At 46.7% G+C, this 18430-nt stretch overlaps 1 protein-coding gene and 1 non-coding gene across 3 annotated transcripts in view; both read left to right on the top strand.

Moving 5' to 3' along the window:
• PPP1R8 (protein phosphatase 1 regulatory subunit 8) overlaps positions 1–14046 on the top strand; it is an 18369-nt gene extending 4323 nt beyond the window's left edge. The window contains exons 3-7 of one of the 2 annotated variants that reach the window (XM_081817873.1): positions 3943–4096; positions 5389–5609; positions 7392–7536; positions 10405–10469; positions 12587–14046. In XM_081817873.1, the coding sequence (XP_081673999.1) occupies positions 3943–4096; positions 5389–5609; positions 7392–7536; positions 10405–10469; positions 12587–12940 (939 nt within the window). In that variant the 3' untranslated portion in view covers positions 12941–14046. The remainder of the gene's footprint in view (positions 1–3942; positions 4097–5388; positions 5610–7391; positions 7537–10404; positions 10470–12586) is intronic. The other variant, XM_081817874.1, reaches the window with a different exon arrangement.
• Positions 226–391, top strand: LOC115937382 (small Cajal body-specific RNA 1). The gene has a single exon (XR_004072684.1).
• Positions 14047–18430: the final 4384 nt, after the last annotated feature.

The following is an 18430-nucleotide window of genomic DNA, read 5'->3' on the forward strand; positions in this document are numbered from 1 at the left end:
TTTTTTTTAAAGATTTTATTTATTTATTTGACAGAGAGAGACACAGCGAGAGAGGGAACACAAGCAGGGGGAGTGGGAGAGGGAGAAGCAGGCTCCCTGCAGAGCAGGGAGCCCGATGCGGGACTCGATCCCAGGACCCTGGGATCATGACCTGAGCTGAAGGCAGTCGCTTAACCAACTGAGCCACCCAGGCGCCCCAGAGATGCTTATTTTTAAAGATTTAGGCAGCACTTGATACTAACCGAGCTATCTATATCCTAGCCTTGTGTCAAAGGCTTGTGATGTGTTGTGATAGCTGGGTTTAAGAAGTGCAATATTAAAACAAAAGCCATGAGTCTTTTAAGCCCAGTGTGTAAAGACACACTCTGAGTTATAACTCAGAGGCACAACTGAATTGTGGTTATTAGCCATAGCTAGTCAAGAAATTGTGGTGTTAGTTACTATTGAAAAACCAATAAATTATTTCATTCACTTGACGTTGTCCAAGAATTAACACATTTCCTTAATTCTAAGACATACTGTTACCCCCATATACTTGAATATTTCTGTAATTGAGATACCTTTAAAATATATATATTTATTTATTTGACAGAGAGAGGGAGAAAGCACAAGCAGGGGGAGCGGCAGGCGGAGGGAGGGGGAGAAGCAGGCTTCACCACTGAGCAGGGAGCCCGATGCGGGGTTCAATCACTGGGCCCTGGGATCATGACCTGAGCCAAAGGCAGGTGCTTAACTGACTGAGCCACCCAGGCGCCCCTTGAGATACCTTTAATAATGAATGTATATCTTTAATTTGGAAATCCTTTCTCCTTCCCAACCCCCTGAACACCTAAATCTCTGATATGTCTTTGGCACCTTAGAATTAGAGAAATTTGGCCAGTGTTATATTAGAACCCAGGAGTGGGTGATCTTATGTATTGCTTCCTTGAGACCAGCTTATGAGCACTGTAGTTAGCAAATTTAAGTTTGTGCATCCATAATCTGTGTGCATATAAATATAAATGAAAAATGCTGTGAGATTCAGCCTGCATAGCAGTACCTAGAAAGAACAAGATGTTGAAATTTCAGGGCTCTCTCAGTTCTAAATCAATGTCTAATTTTTAACCCAAATCATAAAACTTGGGGATGACATGGGGGTGGTTGATTGAGCTGTCAGGCTGTTGTTAAATCTTGGGGCTCCATAGCAGTACAGGCCTGGCATAAGCTCTGCCAGCAGCAGATGGGCACTGCTGGACAGAGTTTCCCATAGGTGACCCACATACGTAGACTAGCTTGAACCAACTGGGTCTTAAGGCTAAGCCTGAAAGAGGCTGGGTAAGTGATAGTGAAAATCACTTTTAACTATGGGTCATAGTTACCCATAGTACTTGTTCACTTCTTAAAAGGACTGGGTAAGTGATAGTTAAAAGAAAAATTAAGAACATGACCCATAGTACTTGTTCACTTCTTAAAATGTTCCTTGCCTTATGGTGCGTTTTTTCGATGTAGGTAGAGTGAAGAAGATACATAATGTAGTGGTTAAAAGAGCTTGGACTCTGAAGTAAGACAGACCTGAATTTCTAATCCAGCTTACAAATACAGTAGTATCCCCCCTTAGCCACGGTACCGTTTCAGTTACTGGCACAGCTGCTCCCTCTGACATGTTGTCAGAGGTCAGTAGTGGTCTAATGCTGTGTCACAGTGTCTGCGTCGTTCCCCTCACTTCATCTCATCACGTAGGCATTCTGTCATCTCACATCATCACAGGAGGAGTGAGTATAGTACAATAAAATATTTTGAGAGAGATACCACATTCACATTAACTTATTGCAGTATATTGTTATAATTGTTCTGTTTTATTATTGTTAATCTCTTACTGTGTAATTTATATATTAAACTTTATCATAGGTATGTATGTATAGGAAAAGACACAGTGTATAAGGTTTGGTATATATGAGGTTTCAGGCATCCACTGGGGGTCTTGGAATATATCTCCCACAGATAAGGGGGTAACTGCTGTGTTTAGCTGTGTGAACTTGAATATGTTAATTATGTTCTTTGAGTCTCAATTTTGTCATCATAAAAATAAGAATAAAAATACCTGCCCACCGCACAGAGTGGTTGTGGAGACGAAGTGACACAGCAGGAAACCTAGCACAGTGTATGGCGCCTAAGTGCTCAGCAGTCTCAGTGGGAGGTATAATTCTGGATTCATAAGGGGAACACTAAAGCACAGGGGAGAATAGTGGCCCAGTGTGAGTTTAGTGACAGCCAGGAATGAAACCTAAGCCTCTTGAGTCCTACCTGGTACTATACTAACTTGACTATTTCTCTACTCAGCTTTGTGCTATCTTCTCTTGGGGATTTCAGGAGGAGTTAGTGTGAAATGTGAACTAGAGCTTAAGGAGACCTGTGTGTAAAGGAAAAATATAACATTCTTGAGCAGTCAAGTTGTAGACTTCTAGAACTGGGAAAGTGTTAGCAGTAATTCATCTAGAGTCCTTCATCTACAACAACCCAGTCTACAACCAACCAGCAAAGGCTTTACTGATTCAGGATTAAAAGAAAGATAAGAATCGGGAGCCTGACTGGCTCGTTCGGTGGAGCATGCAACTCTTGATCTCGGGGTCATGAGTTCAAGCCCCACATTGGGTGTAGAGATTGCTTAAATAAAAATTAAAAAAAAAAATTAAAAGAAAAATAAGGACATTGTTGTGAGTGTTCCATAAAGCTAAAATGAGCTCAAAGAATGTCCTTTATCCTTTCCTTCCTACTTATTTGGTGTTGAAATGACCTTTCTTTTATAAAATGATTATGATGCTACTAATTGGTGAGAATTTTTTTTAATGTCCTTCTTTGGCAAAATCAAAAGTTAACAATTCTACATCAGCTCCTTCTCCCCTCATAATTTTTTTTTGTAATAGTTTCCTGGTCTGTGAAATCCCCTTTTCTGCTGTTATACTGGGACATTCTATAGTTTTGGGTCCTTTTTAGTGCCATAGCAGTGTCTAGAAACATTTTAGAGCTCTTCTCTTAGAATTGTTTCAGATAGTGGCACATTGTTTACAATATTGGCATTGCAGGTCATTCACACCTGAGTTCATATCCCAGCTGTGCTACTTAACCAGCTGGGCTACCTTGGGTGAGTGACTTCATCTCTCTCCATCTGTTTTCTTGTCTTTAACAATAGAGGTGATACTTGTTTCACAGAGTTGTTTGGAGAATTAGATGAGATTATGCTTAAAATGCCTAGCGGTAAATAGTCTGTCAATAAATGTTAATCCCCATACCCTTCTTCCCCAAACCTAGAAAATCTTTGCCCCATGAAGTAGTTCTATGTTTGGACACAGCAAATACTCAGAGTTAACTTAGAGTAATATTTTTTTGTGGCCAATGAAGTTAGATTTAGGTACTCATACAATGATATCTAATGTAATTGTACTTCCTAAAGAGGGTTCCAAAAATACTTTGGGGCTATGGCAGCATGATTAGAATACACATAGGTGTTTACACCCCTTTCCTTTCCTCTCCTCACCGATTGTTAATATTCATTTGAATGTAGATTTTCTGAACAGCAGTCTTATTACTTTGTAGACATGCTTTGTACTTCTTGTTTTCTGGTTGGCCTAAAATTAAGATCCAGTGAAATCTTAAATTTCCAATGGATGGAAGACAGCCACTCCCACAGGCTACATTCATCTAATAGAATTAAGAAAAGTTCTTTTCATACCAACCTAAGACATTTAACCACTGCATTTGGGGAGATTAATTGCCATCCCCCCTCCAAAATGCTAGTAAATTATTCTGAGCTTTTTATCTTGAAGAATAGTGGGAAATAATTTTGTTTTCACCTTGGCAAGGAATTTTATTTACTCAAGATTCTCTACTTACTAGATTGGAAGAATTTTTGCTAAACCCTGTTGAAACAAGATTTAAGTAATATTTAATTTAATATTTATTTAGAAACTGATTATTGATGAGAAGAAGTATTACTTATTTGGGAGAAACCCTGATTTGTGTGACTTTACCATTGACCACCAGTCTTGCTCTCGGGTCCACGCTGCCTTGGTCTACCACAAGCATCTGAAGAGAGTTTTCCTAATAGATCTCAACAGTAGTAAGTAACACATCCCATCCCGTTTCACACATTCCCTTTGGGGCAATGTGAAAATGCTCTTTGGGTTCTTCAGTTTTGAAATCATGTTTTATTGCTCATCGAGGAAGAAGTTTATGTTTGGTTTTTAAATCAGCTCCTCTTTCTGTGATATCTCCTATTTTCCTGAAATAATTGATGACTAGAGAGAGAAGAGGGTTTTGGGAAGTCATGTCCTGGAAAAGGCAATAGGTATATACAGAGAACAAAAAAAAGGTACCCAGGAACCAGGGGCTCTGGGTATTCAGGTGTTTATAGGACCGTGATAAAATTGTGGTCCGGTTTAAGCAGAAGCCATGGAAAGCTCCATTAATGTATTAGAGCAGTGTTGCAGGACATTAAAAAATACTTGCTTTGAGCAAAGTTTAATTTTTTATGATGGGTTTTTTATTCCAGCTACATTTTGCTTTGACTACTAATAATACCAGTTTTAATTCCATGAGCACACTCGGAGTAAGATTTTCATCTTTGCCAAAAATAATCCCAGAAATGCACTTGAGACTTAACTGCATGGGGCTCTGAAGTTTATTCATTTTGCCCATGTATCAGTATAGTGTAAAATGTAAAGCCTCCTGCTCCTGGGCTGATCATGTGCTACTCCTTTTCCCCTCCTCTAGCACACACACACACACACACAATCTGCTTATATAATGACTTTGGAGGGGCTTGTCTCACAAGTACTTACTTGCAAATTTATCTCATCTTTTCTTTCCATTTTATAACACGCAGAATGCTGACATGGAGAAATATTGAGACTCTCTAGTAGAATTTTGGTTTGACTTGGCATTCATAATGCACCTATTTCAGCCAGTGTCCTTTATTGTCCTGGGGAAAACCCAAACATAACTGCCACCACGCCAGAAGTTCTTATGTTCCTTACACTTGGGGCTGGAGAGGTCAGACCACAGCAATGCCTGTCTTCTGCCTTGCGGGGCATGGCTGTCGCTGGGTTGGAGCGATTCCTGCTAGACCCAGAATGAAGCCAAACCTGTCCAGCAGAGAGTGAGCAATGGTCTTTGTTCGATGGGGTAGCGACGGGTCTGGAGATGTGTAAGAAATCCACTGAAGAGATTGAAGACTCAGTGAAGAGTTTCCTTTTCATGGTGACCCATGACAAGGGATGCAAAGCGGACCGCATGCTATTTTCATTTTAAAAAGCAAAACTGATGTGCTGGGAGGAACTACTCGCCCTCCTACAACTCAGGTTGGTTTTTGTTTCTGTGTTTCTCTTATATTTCTGATTTGGTTATTCCCAGCACACGGCACTTTCTTGGGTCACATTCGGTTGGAACCTCACAAGCCTCAGCAGATTCCCATCGATTCCACAGTCTCGTTTGGCGCATCCACAAGGGCCTACACTCTACGTGAGAAGCCTCAGACACTGCCGTCAGCTGTGAAGGGAGATGAGAAGATGGGTGGAGAGGACGATGAGCTCAAGGGCTTGCTGGGGCTTCCAGAGGAGGAGACCGAGCTTGATGTAATTCCATATCCATCTATGGTGTTATTTTGTCTTTTGGGACTCTGGGTTTTGCAGTATGTAGCTGTTCTGTGTAGCTTGAAATGCCAGTGACTTAGCATCAGGAGGTTTGCTGCTTTTCCAGTACAGTGTGTCCAGATGTGACGCACCTGGGACAGCTGGGCCGTGTGGGCTTGGTTATGTCCAGCCGGGCCTCTCGAGGAGTTCCTGTCAGACCTTCATGGTCGTCTGTATACCTTCATTGGATGTTAGAAGCCAGGGCCAGGAGTTAAACTTTCCTGGAGCTGCCCTGTCCAGTGTGGTAGCTACTAACCACATTTCTGGTACTCAGTAGTCACATGTGGCTAGTGACTTCCATATTGAATGACAAGGATATAGAACATTTCCATCACCCAGAAAGTTTGGTCACACAGCACAGGCTTAGAGAGACTGAAGCTTTCGTTCATTTACATTGCTTTTTTTGTTTGTTTTTTAAGATTTTATTTATTTGACAGAGAGAGACACAGCGAGAGAGGGAACACAAGCAGGGGGAGTGGGAGAGGGAGAAAGCAGGCTTCCTGCGGAGCAGGGAGCCCCATGTGGGGCTCAATCCCAGGACCCTGGAATCACGACCTGAGCCGAAGGCAGACGCCTAACGACTGAGCCACCCAGGCGCCCCAACATTGCTTTTTTTTTATATGGCTCAAATAGCCTAAGAATCTCTGAGTAGAACTAGACTGCTTTTGGTCTTATGGGCCTAGCTGCCCTGAAGGCCATGAATTTTACAAGATGTAATTTTAAAGTGCTAAAGTTGTCCTTTTCTAGAGGCTAGCCCCAGAGGCTTGTGATGCATCTGTTGTCCTTAACGTGTCCATCGCTGCACTGGTGTGACTGGTCTATTCAGGTAGACCAAATGCCAGCATGCCCTTACCCACCCTCATGCATTTACCTCTTGTTCATCAAGGCAGTTTCTCAGCCCTTAGGAAAAAAAGCACAACAGAAATCTTATCATTTACATGTTATTTTGTTCTAAAGAAGTAGCCTCATAGCCAGGCACCTTGCTGACAGTCACTGGTGCCCATCTCTCCTCCAGGCTGCTTCCCTGCTTCCCTGTCTTTTAAGTTCAGTTTGTTAGGTCCTCCCTGGGTCTTCATTCTCAAGACATTTAGAGTGTCTCAGACTGCAGTGCAGATTGGAATAGGTCCAGAGGATTGGGAAGAGGCAGGCAGCAGTGCTGAGGCCAAGTTAATCATTGAAATAGATGGGTGGTTATGAATAGAAATGGGGCCATACACAGGGACGGGGAGTGACAAACCATTAATGCCAAATATTAAGTGCACTGGCCTTGTCCTTCTGAGCTTCAGTCGGGAGGGCTAGTGGGAAAGAAGCTGTCAGTTGCCCTCTCTCATCTCTGTTTCGTTATTTTAAGGCAGTTCATGGAGTTCCTCCCGGTCACATTCTTTAATTCTCAGCATGAAGACATGATAGTCTTTCCCCCAGAAACACAGAACCCTACCTCAGGGATATTTGCACAGATGACCTGTTCTCAACTCAAGGTTCTTCACCTCCTTGTGACCATCATTGCCCCACTAATTAGTGGGGATGTTCCATATTTTGTCAAAAGAGGCTTGTTAATAGTAGCAGTCTAAGGGCAGTAATGAGTCTTTTCTGAATACAAGAGGAGCTTGTTTGCCTGGGGAGGTTAACATTCGCTCCTAAAGCCTTCTTGCCCCTGTTTAGCTCTATGGTCTTCAGATTCCCTGTGTACTGACTCCTGTCTGTCTTGTGTGAACCCTGGCCTAGAACCTGACAGAGTTCAACACTGCCCACAACAAGCGGATTTCCACCCTGACCATTGAGGAGGGGAATCTCGACATTCAGAGACCAAAGAGGAAGAGGAAGAACTCGCGGGTGACTTTCAGTGAGGATGATGAGATCATCAACCCAGGTGAAATGTCTTCCTAGTTTCTTCCAATGAAAAAGCTGTGATCTCAGAGAGTAGTGTGCATAATGCGTAGGTTGGTTATAATGTTTCTCAACAAGGTGTAGGATAACCAGTGCTATATTAAAGAAAGAGAATTCTTACAGGTCATCAGTGGAGTACCCTCAAACACTCAAGTATTATCCAGTTGCAGTGTGAAAGAAATAGACAAAGAAAGGGCCTGCGTAATGCAGTATACAGAGCCAGGCTGTAATTCCCACCTGCTGGTCCAGCAAGTCTGTGTCATAGTGGAGATGGAAGTAGAGTTGTTTGTTGTCTTTTACCTCAGAGTAGAGCATTACTGTCTTTGTGGAATTCTGAGTGTGAGTGGTAACTCTAAGATTGGAGAGCCTTCTGCTGCCACCATTAACCGCACTAAAGACTTGCCTCTCTGTAAGGAAGTAATGTATAGAGAGTTTGTATGGAAATGTCATCAAGGTGAGAGCATCTGTTTATGGGAAGGCCACCAAATTCACCAGTTTGTTCCATCATTCAGCATCCATTTATTGGGCTCACGTATATGTCAAGTACTCTGGTAGGTAGATGACATTGAGCCAGGAGGTATCATTTGTATGATGAGGATGGAATTGAGATTCTGAAAACCTTGTTAGAAATCAGTCTCAATGGATGGAAACAAAGATCCCAAACTAACAAGTTGCTTTTACTTCCCAAATGAAATACAGTGAGAATAACCTTCAGGTCCTGCACATAGGTTCAAAATACCAATTATTTAAATGGAGAGGATCCATTCCAGTGACAGCTCATTAAAAAAAAACCAAATCTAGTTAATTGAATGAGTCATCAGGGGGGATGTGGAAACTAATCAAGTGCAGTTTAAAATTGCATTAATAGAACAGTAGGGGATAGTAACCCCACTCACCTGTGTTCTGAGCAGAACTCACCCAAACAGGTTACCAAATGCAAGCACAGCCTCAACCACTGAATGTGTTATGTAGTCCTGAGGGAGGAGGAGACTCACAGCTATGGAACACTGTCCCCCAAATGCTGGGAATGTAGGGGAACTATGCTTGAGGAGGCATGGCCACTGTGGTTGGATATTTGCAGGGCTGACCTTAGGGAGGAAGGAGTAGGCAAGCCAGAGCCAGTGAGTAGCAAGTATTTGGCTCAGCATAAAAAGCAACAACAAAATCCTTATATTTAGAAGAAGAATCAAAAAGATCCCTATGAAAGATCCAGGCATTTGTTTGGTGTGTGAAGTAGAGAGGATTACTATCCAAGCAGTGAATGCCCAATGGAAGTGTTCAGGCAGGGGCTGAGTGACCAGTTGGGGAAACTTATTTCTGGACCCCAGAACCTATTGAATAAGAATTCCTAGGGGTTGGACCTAGAGATTTTATAGTTTTAAACAAGCTCTTTTTTGTACTGATGAACAGCCAGCAATTTGGGAATCACTGGATAGTCAATCTTTTAAATCTCTTTTAGAACTCAGGGTCTGGTCTTTTGTTTTTCTCCTTGAAAATTACTGCCCTGGGGAGCACCTGGGTGGCTCAGTCAGTTAAGCATCCCACTCTTGGATTTGGCTCAGGTCGTGTTCTCAGGATTGTGGGATCAAGCCCCTTGTTGGGCTCTGTGCTGAGTGTGGAGTCTGCTAGAGTTTCTTTCTCTCTCTCTCTGTCCCTCCCCTTCATGTGCTTACGCTGTCTCTCCCTCTTCCTCTCTCAAATAAATAAATAAATCTTTTTTTAAAAATTAAAAAAAAAAAAAAAAAGGAAAGAAAATCATTGCCCTGGCGCGAAATGTGTATTCAGACAGAGCCTCGCATAGCGGTTAAGAGGACCTGGGTTTGAAATGAGCCTCTTCACTTAGTAGCTCTGTGACCTTGACCAAGTGACTTAACAGATACTGGCCTCACAGGACTGGTGGGGAGGCTAAATGATTAATATATGTACAGATACTTTATTTTTTTATTTTTTTAAAGATTTTATTTATTTATTTGACAGAGAGAGACACAGCGAGAGAGGGAACACAAGCAGGGGAGTGGGAGAGGGAGAAGCAGGCTTCCCACCGAGCAGGGAGCCCGATGCGGGGCTCGATCCCAGGACCCTGGGATCATGACCTGAGCCGAAGGCAGACGCCTAACGACTGAGCCACCCAGGCGCCCCCTGTACAGATACTTTAGATCAGTGCTCAGCACTCAGTAAGCCCTTGACAAACATTAGCCATTATCCTCACTGTCATCAGCCATCACTTTTGCATTTTATCCGTGCAGCCGTTCCTATGCCAGAAGTAGACTTACTAGCGAGGAACTTGTTGGTAGATCTTCGAGGAGCAGAGGTCTCGTGGAATGGGTGTATCCTCTTTCTTGGAGTGGAATGGCTAGAGATGAGGAGAGGGTGAGAGGCCCGAGCACCGTTCAGCCAGCATGGCACAGGACAGGGTCCCCCAGAGAGTTATCCTCCCCCTCCACAGGCCTTTTGCACACGTGGGGGGGAGGATAATTTCTGGTATTTGCTAATGAGCATATGGAATGGGAAAGAACTTGGGAAAGGCAGTACAGCACAGTGGTCCAGAGCCAAGGCCTATTTCTGGCTGCTTGGACTCAAACCCTGGTCCTTCCACTCCCCAGCAGGGTGACTGGACCAGGCACTTCACCCCTCCAGGCCTGAACATGTCTGTTAGATGCTGATTGTAGTCGTACTCGCCTCGTGGAGTTGTGAGGATTTAACACAGTGCCAGCGCTCAGTAAGCACTTGAAGTGTTAGTTGTATTTTACTGTTTTAATATGAGTTGTGATTACTTTGTTTGCAGTGGGCCCTATTCCCTTAATCATCCCAGCGGAGTATCAAACTAACCCATCTCTCATATCTTCTGCAGAGGATGTGGATCCCTCAGTTGGTCGCTTCCGGAACATGGTGCAGACTGCAGTGGTCCCAGTCAAGGTAGGAAGCACCTTTTAACGGTATTTGAAATGCCATACAGTCTGGTGTAAAAACGCACGCTTTTATGTGTAGGTAAGTGTTAATTATGTGCTTAATTTTAAAACACATTCTTTGCTCTTCTCCTATTTTTCATCATGTGGAAATACTTTCATTCCACCTGAATCTACGGGATCCTGGAGTGCCATAGAAAGACTGCAGGTGACCAACCAGCTTGATGCTGCGTATAAATTATGGTGCGCCTGGGGGTCTGTAAAGTTACCTCCCAGCAGGACGCAGAGCGACCCACTTTTCTTTAGCCTTGCCCTTCTGACTCCAAGTAAGCTATTAGGCTTATTAGGAAGAGGCATTGTTGCATTTCTGCAGGGCCCCTCCAGCTATGGCCGTGCCTTTGTTTTGTGATTGGGAATGGCACAGATAGGAAAGGCAGCCCAGATTGGATTAGGCTGAAAGATCAGGTATGTTGAAGAGCCAGGAGGTGAAATTACAGAGATGTTCTGGTTGCTCAACATGTGGAGGAACTATGTGACCACTTGGACTGTCCACAGGGAGCAGATGGCCCCTTGAAGTAGTGAGATCCCTGTGAATTAGAGATCTTTAAGAAGTGATTGGAAAATGCTGGTCAGAGGTGCTATAGAAAGTTTTATTTAAAAAAAAAGAAAAGTCTTTAGGTGCGCCTGGGTGGCTCAGTCGGTTAAGGGTCTGCCTTCGGCTCAGATCATGATTCCGGGGTCCTGGGATCGAGCCCCACATTGGGCTCCCTGCTCAGCGGGGAGCCTGCTTCTCCCTCTGTGTGCGCCCCCCCACTTGTGCTTGCACTTTCTCTCTCTCGTTCTCTCTCAAATAAATAAATAAAATCTTTAAAAAAAAAAAAAATCTTTAGGGGCACCTGGGTGGCTCAGTCGGTGAAGTGTCCGACTCTTGATCTCAGCTCAGGTCTTGATCTCAGGGTCAAGCCCTGCGTTGGACTCCATGCTGGGTGTGGAGCCTACTTAAAGAAAAAAAAAAAAAATCTTTGGACTATATTAGACTAGATTGATTACCTATGTCAAGTTTTTGGTTAGTCTTTTTTAATCCAAAAGGGGTAGAAGGTTGAGGGGGATCTTTCATGAACGTTCATAAGCCAGTGTGAAAAAGTACAAGACGGAATGTTTCTCTGCATCTCCATAGCGTTTGTGTCACATTCCTCCTAGAGCTCTTTTCTCTCTTTTTGCTTCTTCCTTTGGAATGTTCTGTTGTCATTAAAGTATAAAACCAGGGGCCCCTGGGTAGCTCATTCAGTTAAGTGTCCGACTCTTGATTTCGGCTCAGGTCATGATCTTAGGGTCATGGGATTGAGCCCTGCATCAGGCTCCATGCAGGCATGGAGGCTGCTTAAGATTCCCTCTCTCCCTCTCCTTTCACCACCACCCCCCAAAACAAAGTATAAAACCAGCAGGTATTTTTACTTCTTTGTCAGTTTTATTATGATATAATTTACATACAGTAAAATACATTTTAAGTGTATAGTTTGAGTTTTGACAAATGTATACACATGGGTAACCACCACTGTTATTAATATATAGATTTCCATCACCCCAGAAAGTTCCCTTATGTCCCCTTGCTGTCAGTTCCCCCCACTCCCAGCCCCAAGCACCCAGTAGACTACTTACTATCACTACAGATTTGTTTGCTCTCAGATTAATGTTCAAAAATCAGGCGATCAATATGAAGATACTAACTTTTTACTTAAATACTACTATTAACACCTCTGCTTCCTGAAAGGGCATTTTAACATCAGAAGAGAGGGAGGTTGTGACTATAGGATAAAGAGTAGTAACTTAAACTGGATAGGTTTTACTTTATGAAAAGTTCACACATTATCCTCATTTTTCTCAGTGTGACGTAGGATTGTGAGCCCTTTGTGGGGAGCGGTGTTTGGGAGCCCTCATGTTAGACAGTGACTATCTGGTCTCTTCAAACCCTGAGACTTCAGGACAGTGAAATAGGTTGTCTGGGAAACAAAACAAGCTAGAGGGTTGGGGGTCTTCTCTGAGTTTTCTAGGGCTGGAATAGAAAAGGCTAACTAACACCCTCTTGTGGCTCACCTACTTGCTTCCTCTGTTCCTTACGAACCACAGAAGAAGCGGGTGGAAGGCCCTGGCTCCCTGGGCCTGGAGGAATCGGGGAGCAGGCGCATGCAGAACTTTGCATTCAGTGGAGGACTCTACGGGGGCCTGCCCCCCACGCACAGTGAGGCCGGCTCCCAGCCGCACGGCATCCACGGGACAGCACTCATCGGTGGCTTGCCCATGCCATACCCGAACCTCGCCCCAGATGTGGACTTGACTCCCGTTGTGCCGTCAGCAGTGAACATGAACCCTGCACCAAACCCTGCGGTCTATAACCCCGAAGCCGTCAACGAACCCAAGAAAAAGAAATATGCAAAAGAGGCTTGGCCGGGCAAGAAGCCCACACCTTCCTTACTGATTTGATATTTTTGGTCATGGAGAAGGGTGGGATTGGGTGGGAATTGGGTGGAAGGGTGAGGGGGGAGCTAATGAACTAGGGAGAAAAACTTTCCATGTGTGCGGTCTCGTCTTTCAGAATGTCTCCTGGGGCCCTAACCGTGTACTATTAAAGCTGGGGAATATCCCATAAAGACCTGTCTTCAGAACACTTTGAGTATAGAGCAGTGTTTCATGTTTCCTGATAAGTAGGCTGCCCTGGCTCTTTCCCAGGCCTTCCATCACCTCCTTTTTCTTTTCTCCCTCGTTCTAGGGGCATTTTGATTTACAGGCGCGTTCCCTGGGAGGAGACTCCAGGCCCTCAGGTGGGATCTAGAGCCGTGGTGGTGGCAGCAGCATCACCAGCCTGTGGGGCCAGCAGCCTGATTTCTGTTGACTGTCCCTGTAAGTCCCAGATAGCGAAGGGGTTGCCGTGGATCCCAGGGCGATCAGAAGAGGGTTTAGAATTCTTCAGTTAAGCTAAGGTTTCAACTCAGAGATGTTTGCCTAGGTCACTGGTTTTGAGGTCTGATAGTTAGGCTTTTTTCTCTTTTGTCCTTTCTGTTGGAATGAGAACATTTGGATTTTCCTTCATCTGTGACCAGTGCCATAGACACGGATGGGTAGTTGGAAACTTACAGTATTGTTGGAACTTTACTTGTTTCTCTTGTCACATCTGAGTACCCTACTTGCCGAAGTTTCTCGTTTGATTCCAGAGTACTGTCCTCTACTCTCTAAAGTCTTGCTTTCCTTTTCAAGTGTGTTGTGAAGGCAATTTTTTAAGGATATGACCAGTTAGAGCAGCAATTCCAATTAAAAAGGAAAAGATTTTACTTTGCAAGTACCTGATGTCTTGAAGAGGACATTTTTAAATGTTGGTTCAGAGGCTCTCCCCTCCTTTACTGAGAGCTCTCATAACCCAGAGCTCCAGGACTGGGCCCAGCTAACAAACATAGGAGACGAAGGTAGCAAACAGTGATAGGAGCTTTGTACAGAGATTTGTACATTTGTGTAATAGGCCTTTTCACGCTTTATGTGTAGCTTTTTACCTGTAACCTTTATTACATTGTAAATTAAACGTAACTTTTGTCATTCGTGCCGTCTGTGATTCGGTCGCCATCCCGGATTCCCGCCGCCGTCAGGGCACGTTTGTCAGAGGTACAATGGATGACTTGGGAGGCAATGCTCTGGCCCCATTTTATTACCACAAATAAAGATGCCCCCTGCCGAATGTGGAAATTCTAATTAGAGATCCCAGTCCCCAGACTGAAGCCTCACTGAGCAAAGTGGGTTAAGAGGTGCCTGCTGCCCTTCATCGGGAGGCAGAACCGCACAACGGATGCGGGGCGCCAGGGCCTCGGGACACCTGTCCCTGGTGGGCATCGTTGCCTGGGCCTGGCGGCCCGCACTCTGGCTCCAGCCGCTTGTATCGGGAGGTTTGTAGGGGATTTCAGCCAGAGTTTGGATCGAATGCGTGTGTCTTGCACACAGGACCTCATATGCAGGGATTGGCTTTGTGATGAAGATGCCAACTAGCTTCCAGATCCCTTGGATTCAGAGTGTGGACTGGGGGCAGGAGCAGCCTGCGGAAGAACAGGGATCCATAAGATCTCAGCTGTGTAAGAAGTTGACTTCTTAGCCAGCTTCTGTGAAAATGAGGGTCCCCGTCTTACAAGGACACCTCCCTCGTACTGTAGTGAAGGTGACCGTTCGTGCTGGTCACAGCCCCTCAGCAAGCACCTGTCTACCCTGCCCACCATTTATGGCAAGTCATTTCATTTCCAAAGCCCTAAGGAGGGGCCTGTTTTTATCCCCACTTTAGAGGTGAGAAAACCGACAAAACAAACTTCCCTATGGTCCCACTATAGCAGAACTCTAGTCTGAATCCAGAGCCCGAGCGCGGGCTGACGCAGCCTTTGGGATGAGCGAAGGCGACGGATATGCTCAGCAGGCTGTAGCTCTGTTCATGGCTAGGTTTGTTTTGAGGTTAAAAAAAAATTTTTTTCCAAACCGGATGACTCACTGAAGTTATGTTAAAGGGCTTAGATCTAGTTTAGGTAATAAACCCTTGCTGGCAAAAGAGCTTCTACCTTGCATGATTTGGTTTCAGAATTGGAGTTGCGGGGGGAAACTTGCAGTGTAGTCTCATAGAAGGCTCAGCAGAGAATATCCAAGCCTGCCAAGCTATACCTTTCCCTGTAAGGGACTTTGACTTCAGTGGAAGCAGGACTGCTTAATTTGGTAGTTCCCTGACCTAAGGAGGTGTGTATGCGTGGAAACCTGGCCCCCCTGGCACCATCCTTCTGAGTCGTTCCAGTCAGGTGGTAGTGCCTCTCAGAGATGGGCAACTCGGAAAGGGGCTCGGTTGCTCTCGCCCTTAACACAGCTCCAGACGGGCCACAGGTGGATAAGCCCCTCTTGTTCACCACAGAACTGGCAGATGGTTACCACTCTAGTGAGCACGACGCTGGTGTGGGACTCAGCACCTCCCCGGCCTGGCACACGCACCCACCGAGGAGAAGCGACTGCAGGTTTCCCCAGAGTCCTGTGCTGGCTCGTGGGCCATCGGCTAAGGAGGGAGGGAATGACCCTTGTTCCCCTCCCCAGGGCGGGAGAGGGTGACGAACCCCGTGGAGAAGGACACCTGTTGACGGGAAGCGGCCCATTTCCCAGGTGTTCCCCACTCAGAATCAGCTGTTTGGTGACAGCTTGCTGAAAATACGCCCATTATCTGCAAATCATAGAGTTCTAGAGTCCGAAGGACTTAGGAGATCCTGTCTGGATCCTTCATTTTGCTTGTGAGCAAACCATGGTAGTGGGGCCCCACTTCTTTCAACTAATACAGACGGAAATGTGTGAGCTGGGCACACGGAAATGTGCCACCCCGCCTGCAAGAGGCCTGCCTTCTGGAGGGAAATGTGCACTCTAGCGATGCTGTCACCTGCTGGGGGCTTTAGTGGAAGGATGGATAGGTAAGGACAGCTGAGATGGGCAAGGAGGTCAGGGAGGCCTCTAGGGAGATGACATTTGAGCAGAGCACTGAAGAAAAGTAGGGAATTGCCATACGGAGGAGCATGGATTCAAGCTTCTCAAGGCAGAGGAACCAGAAAGACCAGGGGATGGTCCATAGGGGGTGGAGGAATCAGAAAGGCAGAGGCCAGATCCCACCCTGTAAGCTTTGCTGGGGAATTGGAAAGTTTTGAGTTACCAGGAGACCACAGAAGGTGTTTTTTCCTCCTTACTTTAAAAAAGAAAAAGAGGGGCGCCTGAGTGGCTCAGTCGTTAAGCGTCTGCCTTCAGCTCATGTCATGATCCTGGGGTCCTGGGATCGAGCCCCGCATCGGGCTCCCTGCTTGACGGGAGGCCTGCTTCTCCCTCTCCCGCTCCCCCTGCTTGTGTTCCCTCTCTCACTGTGTCTCTCTCTGTCAAATAAATAAAATCTTTAAAAAGAAAAAAGAGGAAGAAAGAGGAAGGGGGGAGGGAGGGAGGGGAGGAAAGGAAGGTAGGAAGGAAGGTTGGCTTAGTAGAGACATGCTCATGTGGAAATACTAGAAAATCCAGAGCACATGCATCTCGCCCCACCCCACCCAGAGTCAGGGAGACTTCCTTGGGGGGATTTCAGGAATCAGATGTTAGAAAATGCCCCTGGCCGCGGATGAATAAGGCTGTCCCTGGCCACAGGTGAGTCTCCCTGAAGCCAGGGAGACAGGCGTTCTAGTGCTCCCTCTCTCACAGTTTAGCAAACCTAGAATTAAGTCTAAATGTTGAGAGAATACGGAAGAAAAAGTTTCCAGTAATTCTGTCTTCGGAAGGGGGGTGGGGCACAGGGGAGAGGGTCCTGGAAAGCTTTGGAGGGGTGACCTTGGATGTTTTCAAGTGGCAGAGGGGAGGGCACGCAGGAGCGCGCAGGGACAGGGGCAGCCGCAGGAGCAAAGGGGCCCGGTGGATGAAAGTCCCCAGCATATGATGGGGGTGGCGGGAAGGCTCTGGAGTGCTCACCTACTGAGTTCGGATGGCGTCTGTCTCCGTGGAGTAAAACCATTGCCTGTTCGTTCCACTGGGGGCATTGGGTTCGGAGGCACCGCCCTCTGAACCGGGGCGGAGGTGCAGTTCCGGACTCGGCCAGCAGGCGGGGCCCCGCTCCCATTCTTGCAGCCGCTGTGGTGGCAGTGTGACCTCCCAGGGCGGCGGGCCGGTCGCCGAGGGGAAGAGGAGGGAGGGCGGTCTGGCTTTCTGTCCTGCAGGCTGCGGGCACTCGTTCTCCCAACAGCTCTGAGAGGAGGCCGGGAGAGCCCCATTTCACAGCTGGGGGACTCGAGGCTCTGGGAGAGCACCCCGCCCAAGGCCACACTCTGGCACGTGGTAGAGCAGGGAGTCACACCTGCACCTGATGTTTTGCACTCTGAAGGGCGCAGGGAAGCTCCTGACGTGGGTTGCTGCCCTACCTGTGCCGGGGGTCTGTAAGAGACAGGAGCTTGGGCCCTTTCCGATTTTTCTCCCTCTCCACGTGGCCGGGACACGGGGGCGCAAGAGCACCCGGCTCCGGGGGTCCCATACAGACCAGGTTGGACCACTGGCCACTGACAAAATCCAAAGTGAGAGAGACATTGGTGGTGGGACAAGAAAGGGACTTATTTCAGTGAGGCTGACACCGGGAACACAGGGGACTAGTGTCCTAAAGACTGTCTCCGAAGTGCTGAAAATACCTCCAGGTTTGTATTAGGAGAATGTGGGACACAGGCCGGTGGGTCCGAGCAGGGGGACAGTGAAGGTCAAGTGGGTCACTGTCTTGTCAGTCACGTGGGGTCTTGCTGGGGTCAGGGCCGTCCCTATTGCTTGAGGGGGGAGTTGCGGTTCCCTTGGGGGACGCTGTGCCTGCAGGGTCTTCTGCCTAAGAGGCAAGCTGGAAGGAACTTAGTCAGTTAGAAAGTTTGGGGTCAAGATGGAGGTAGTGCAAGGCCTCTTTACCCCTTCCGTCTCCATCTCTGGTGCCCTTCGCGGGCTCGGCTATCTCCACGCCTAGGGCCCGAAGCACGCACACTGTTGCACCTTAGGCTCCCGTGCCCTGCAAGCGAGATGTGGGAGGAACTCTCAGGAGAGACCCTCTGCTGCCCAGGTCTCCCGGCCGGCCTGCCTGCCTGCCTAGGCCCCCACCCGCCATGCCTCGGCCTTCCTGCACCAGCCAGGCTGCCACTGGGCACGGGAGCCCGTCTGCCCCCCCGCAGCTGTGCCCTCCTACTTACGGCCAAGGCCAAGGCCAAGGCCGCCCTCTCCTGGGCCCATTCCCAGCAGCATTCAGGCTCAGACCGCTCTAGACCTTCTCTTGATTCCATTTCCCCACCAGCTACCTCAGCTTCCTTCCGTTTCTCTGCTCCACTTTGCTGTCCCACTTCTGGAAAGAATGGTCTTATCTTGCTGTCTCAGCTTCCTCTCCTCCGCTCGCTCTTGCATCCACCCCTGGCAGGCTTTTGCCCCAAC

This window comes from Leptonychotes weddellii, chromosome 4, assembly GCF_054177405.1.
Source record: "Leptonychotes weddellii isolate Sample4059 chromosome 4, ASM5417740v2, whole genome shotgun sequence".
Lineage (NCBI taxonomy): Eukaryota > Metazoa > Chordata > Mammalia > Carnivora > Phocidae > Leptonychotes > Leptonychotes weddellii.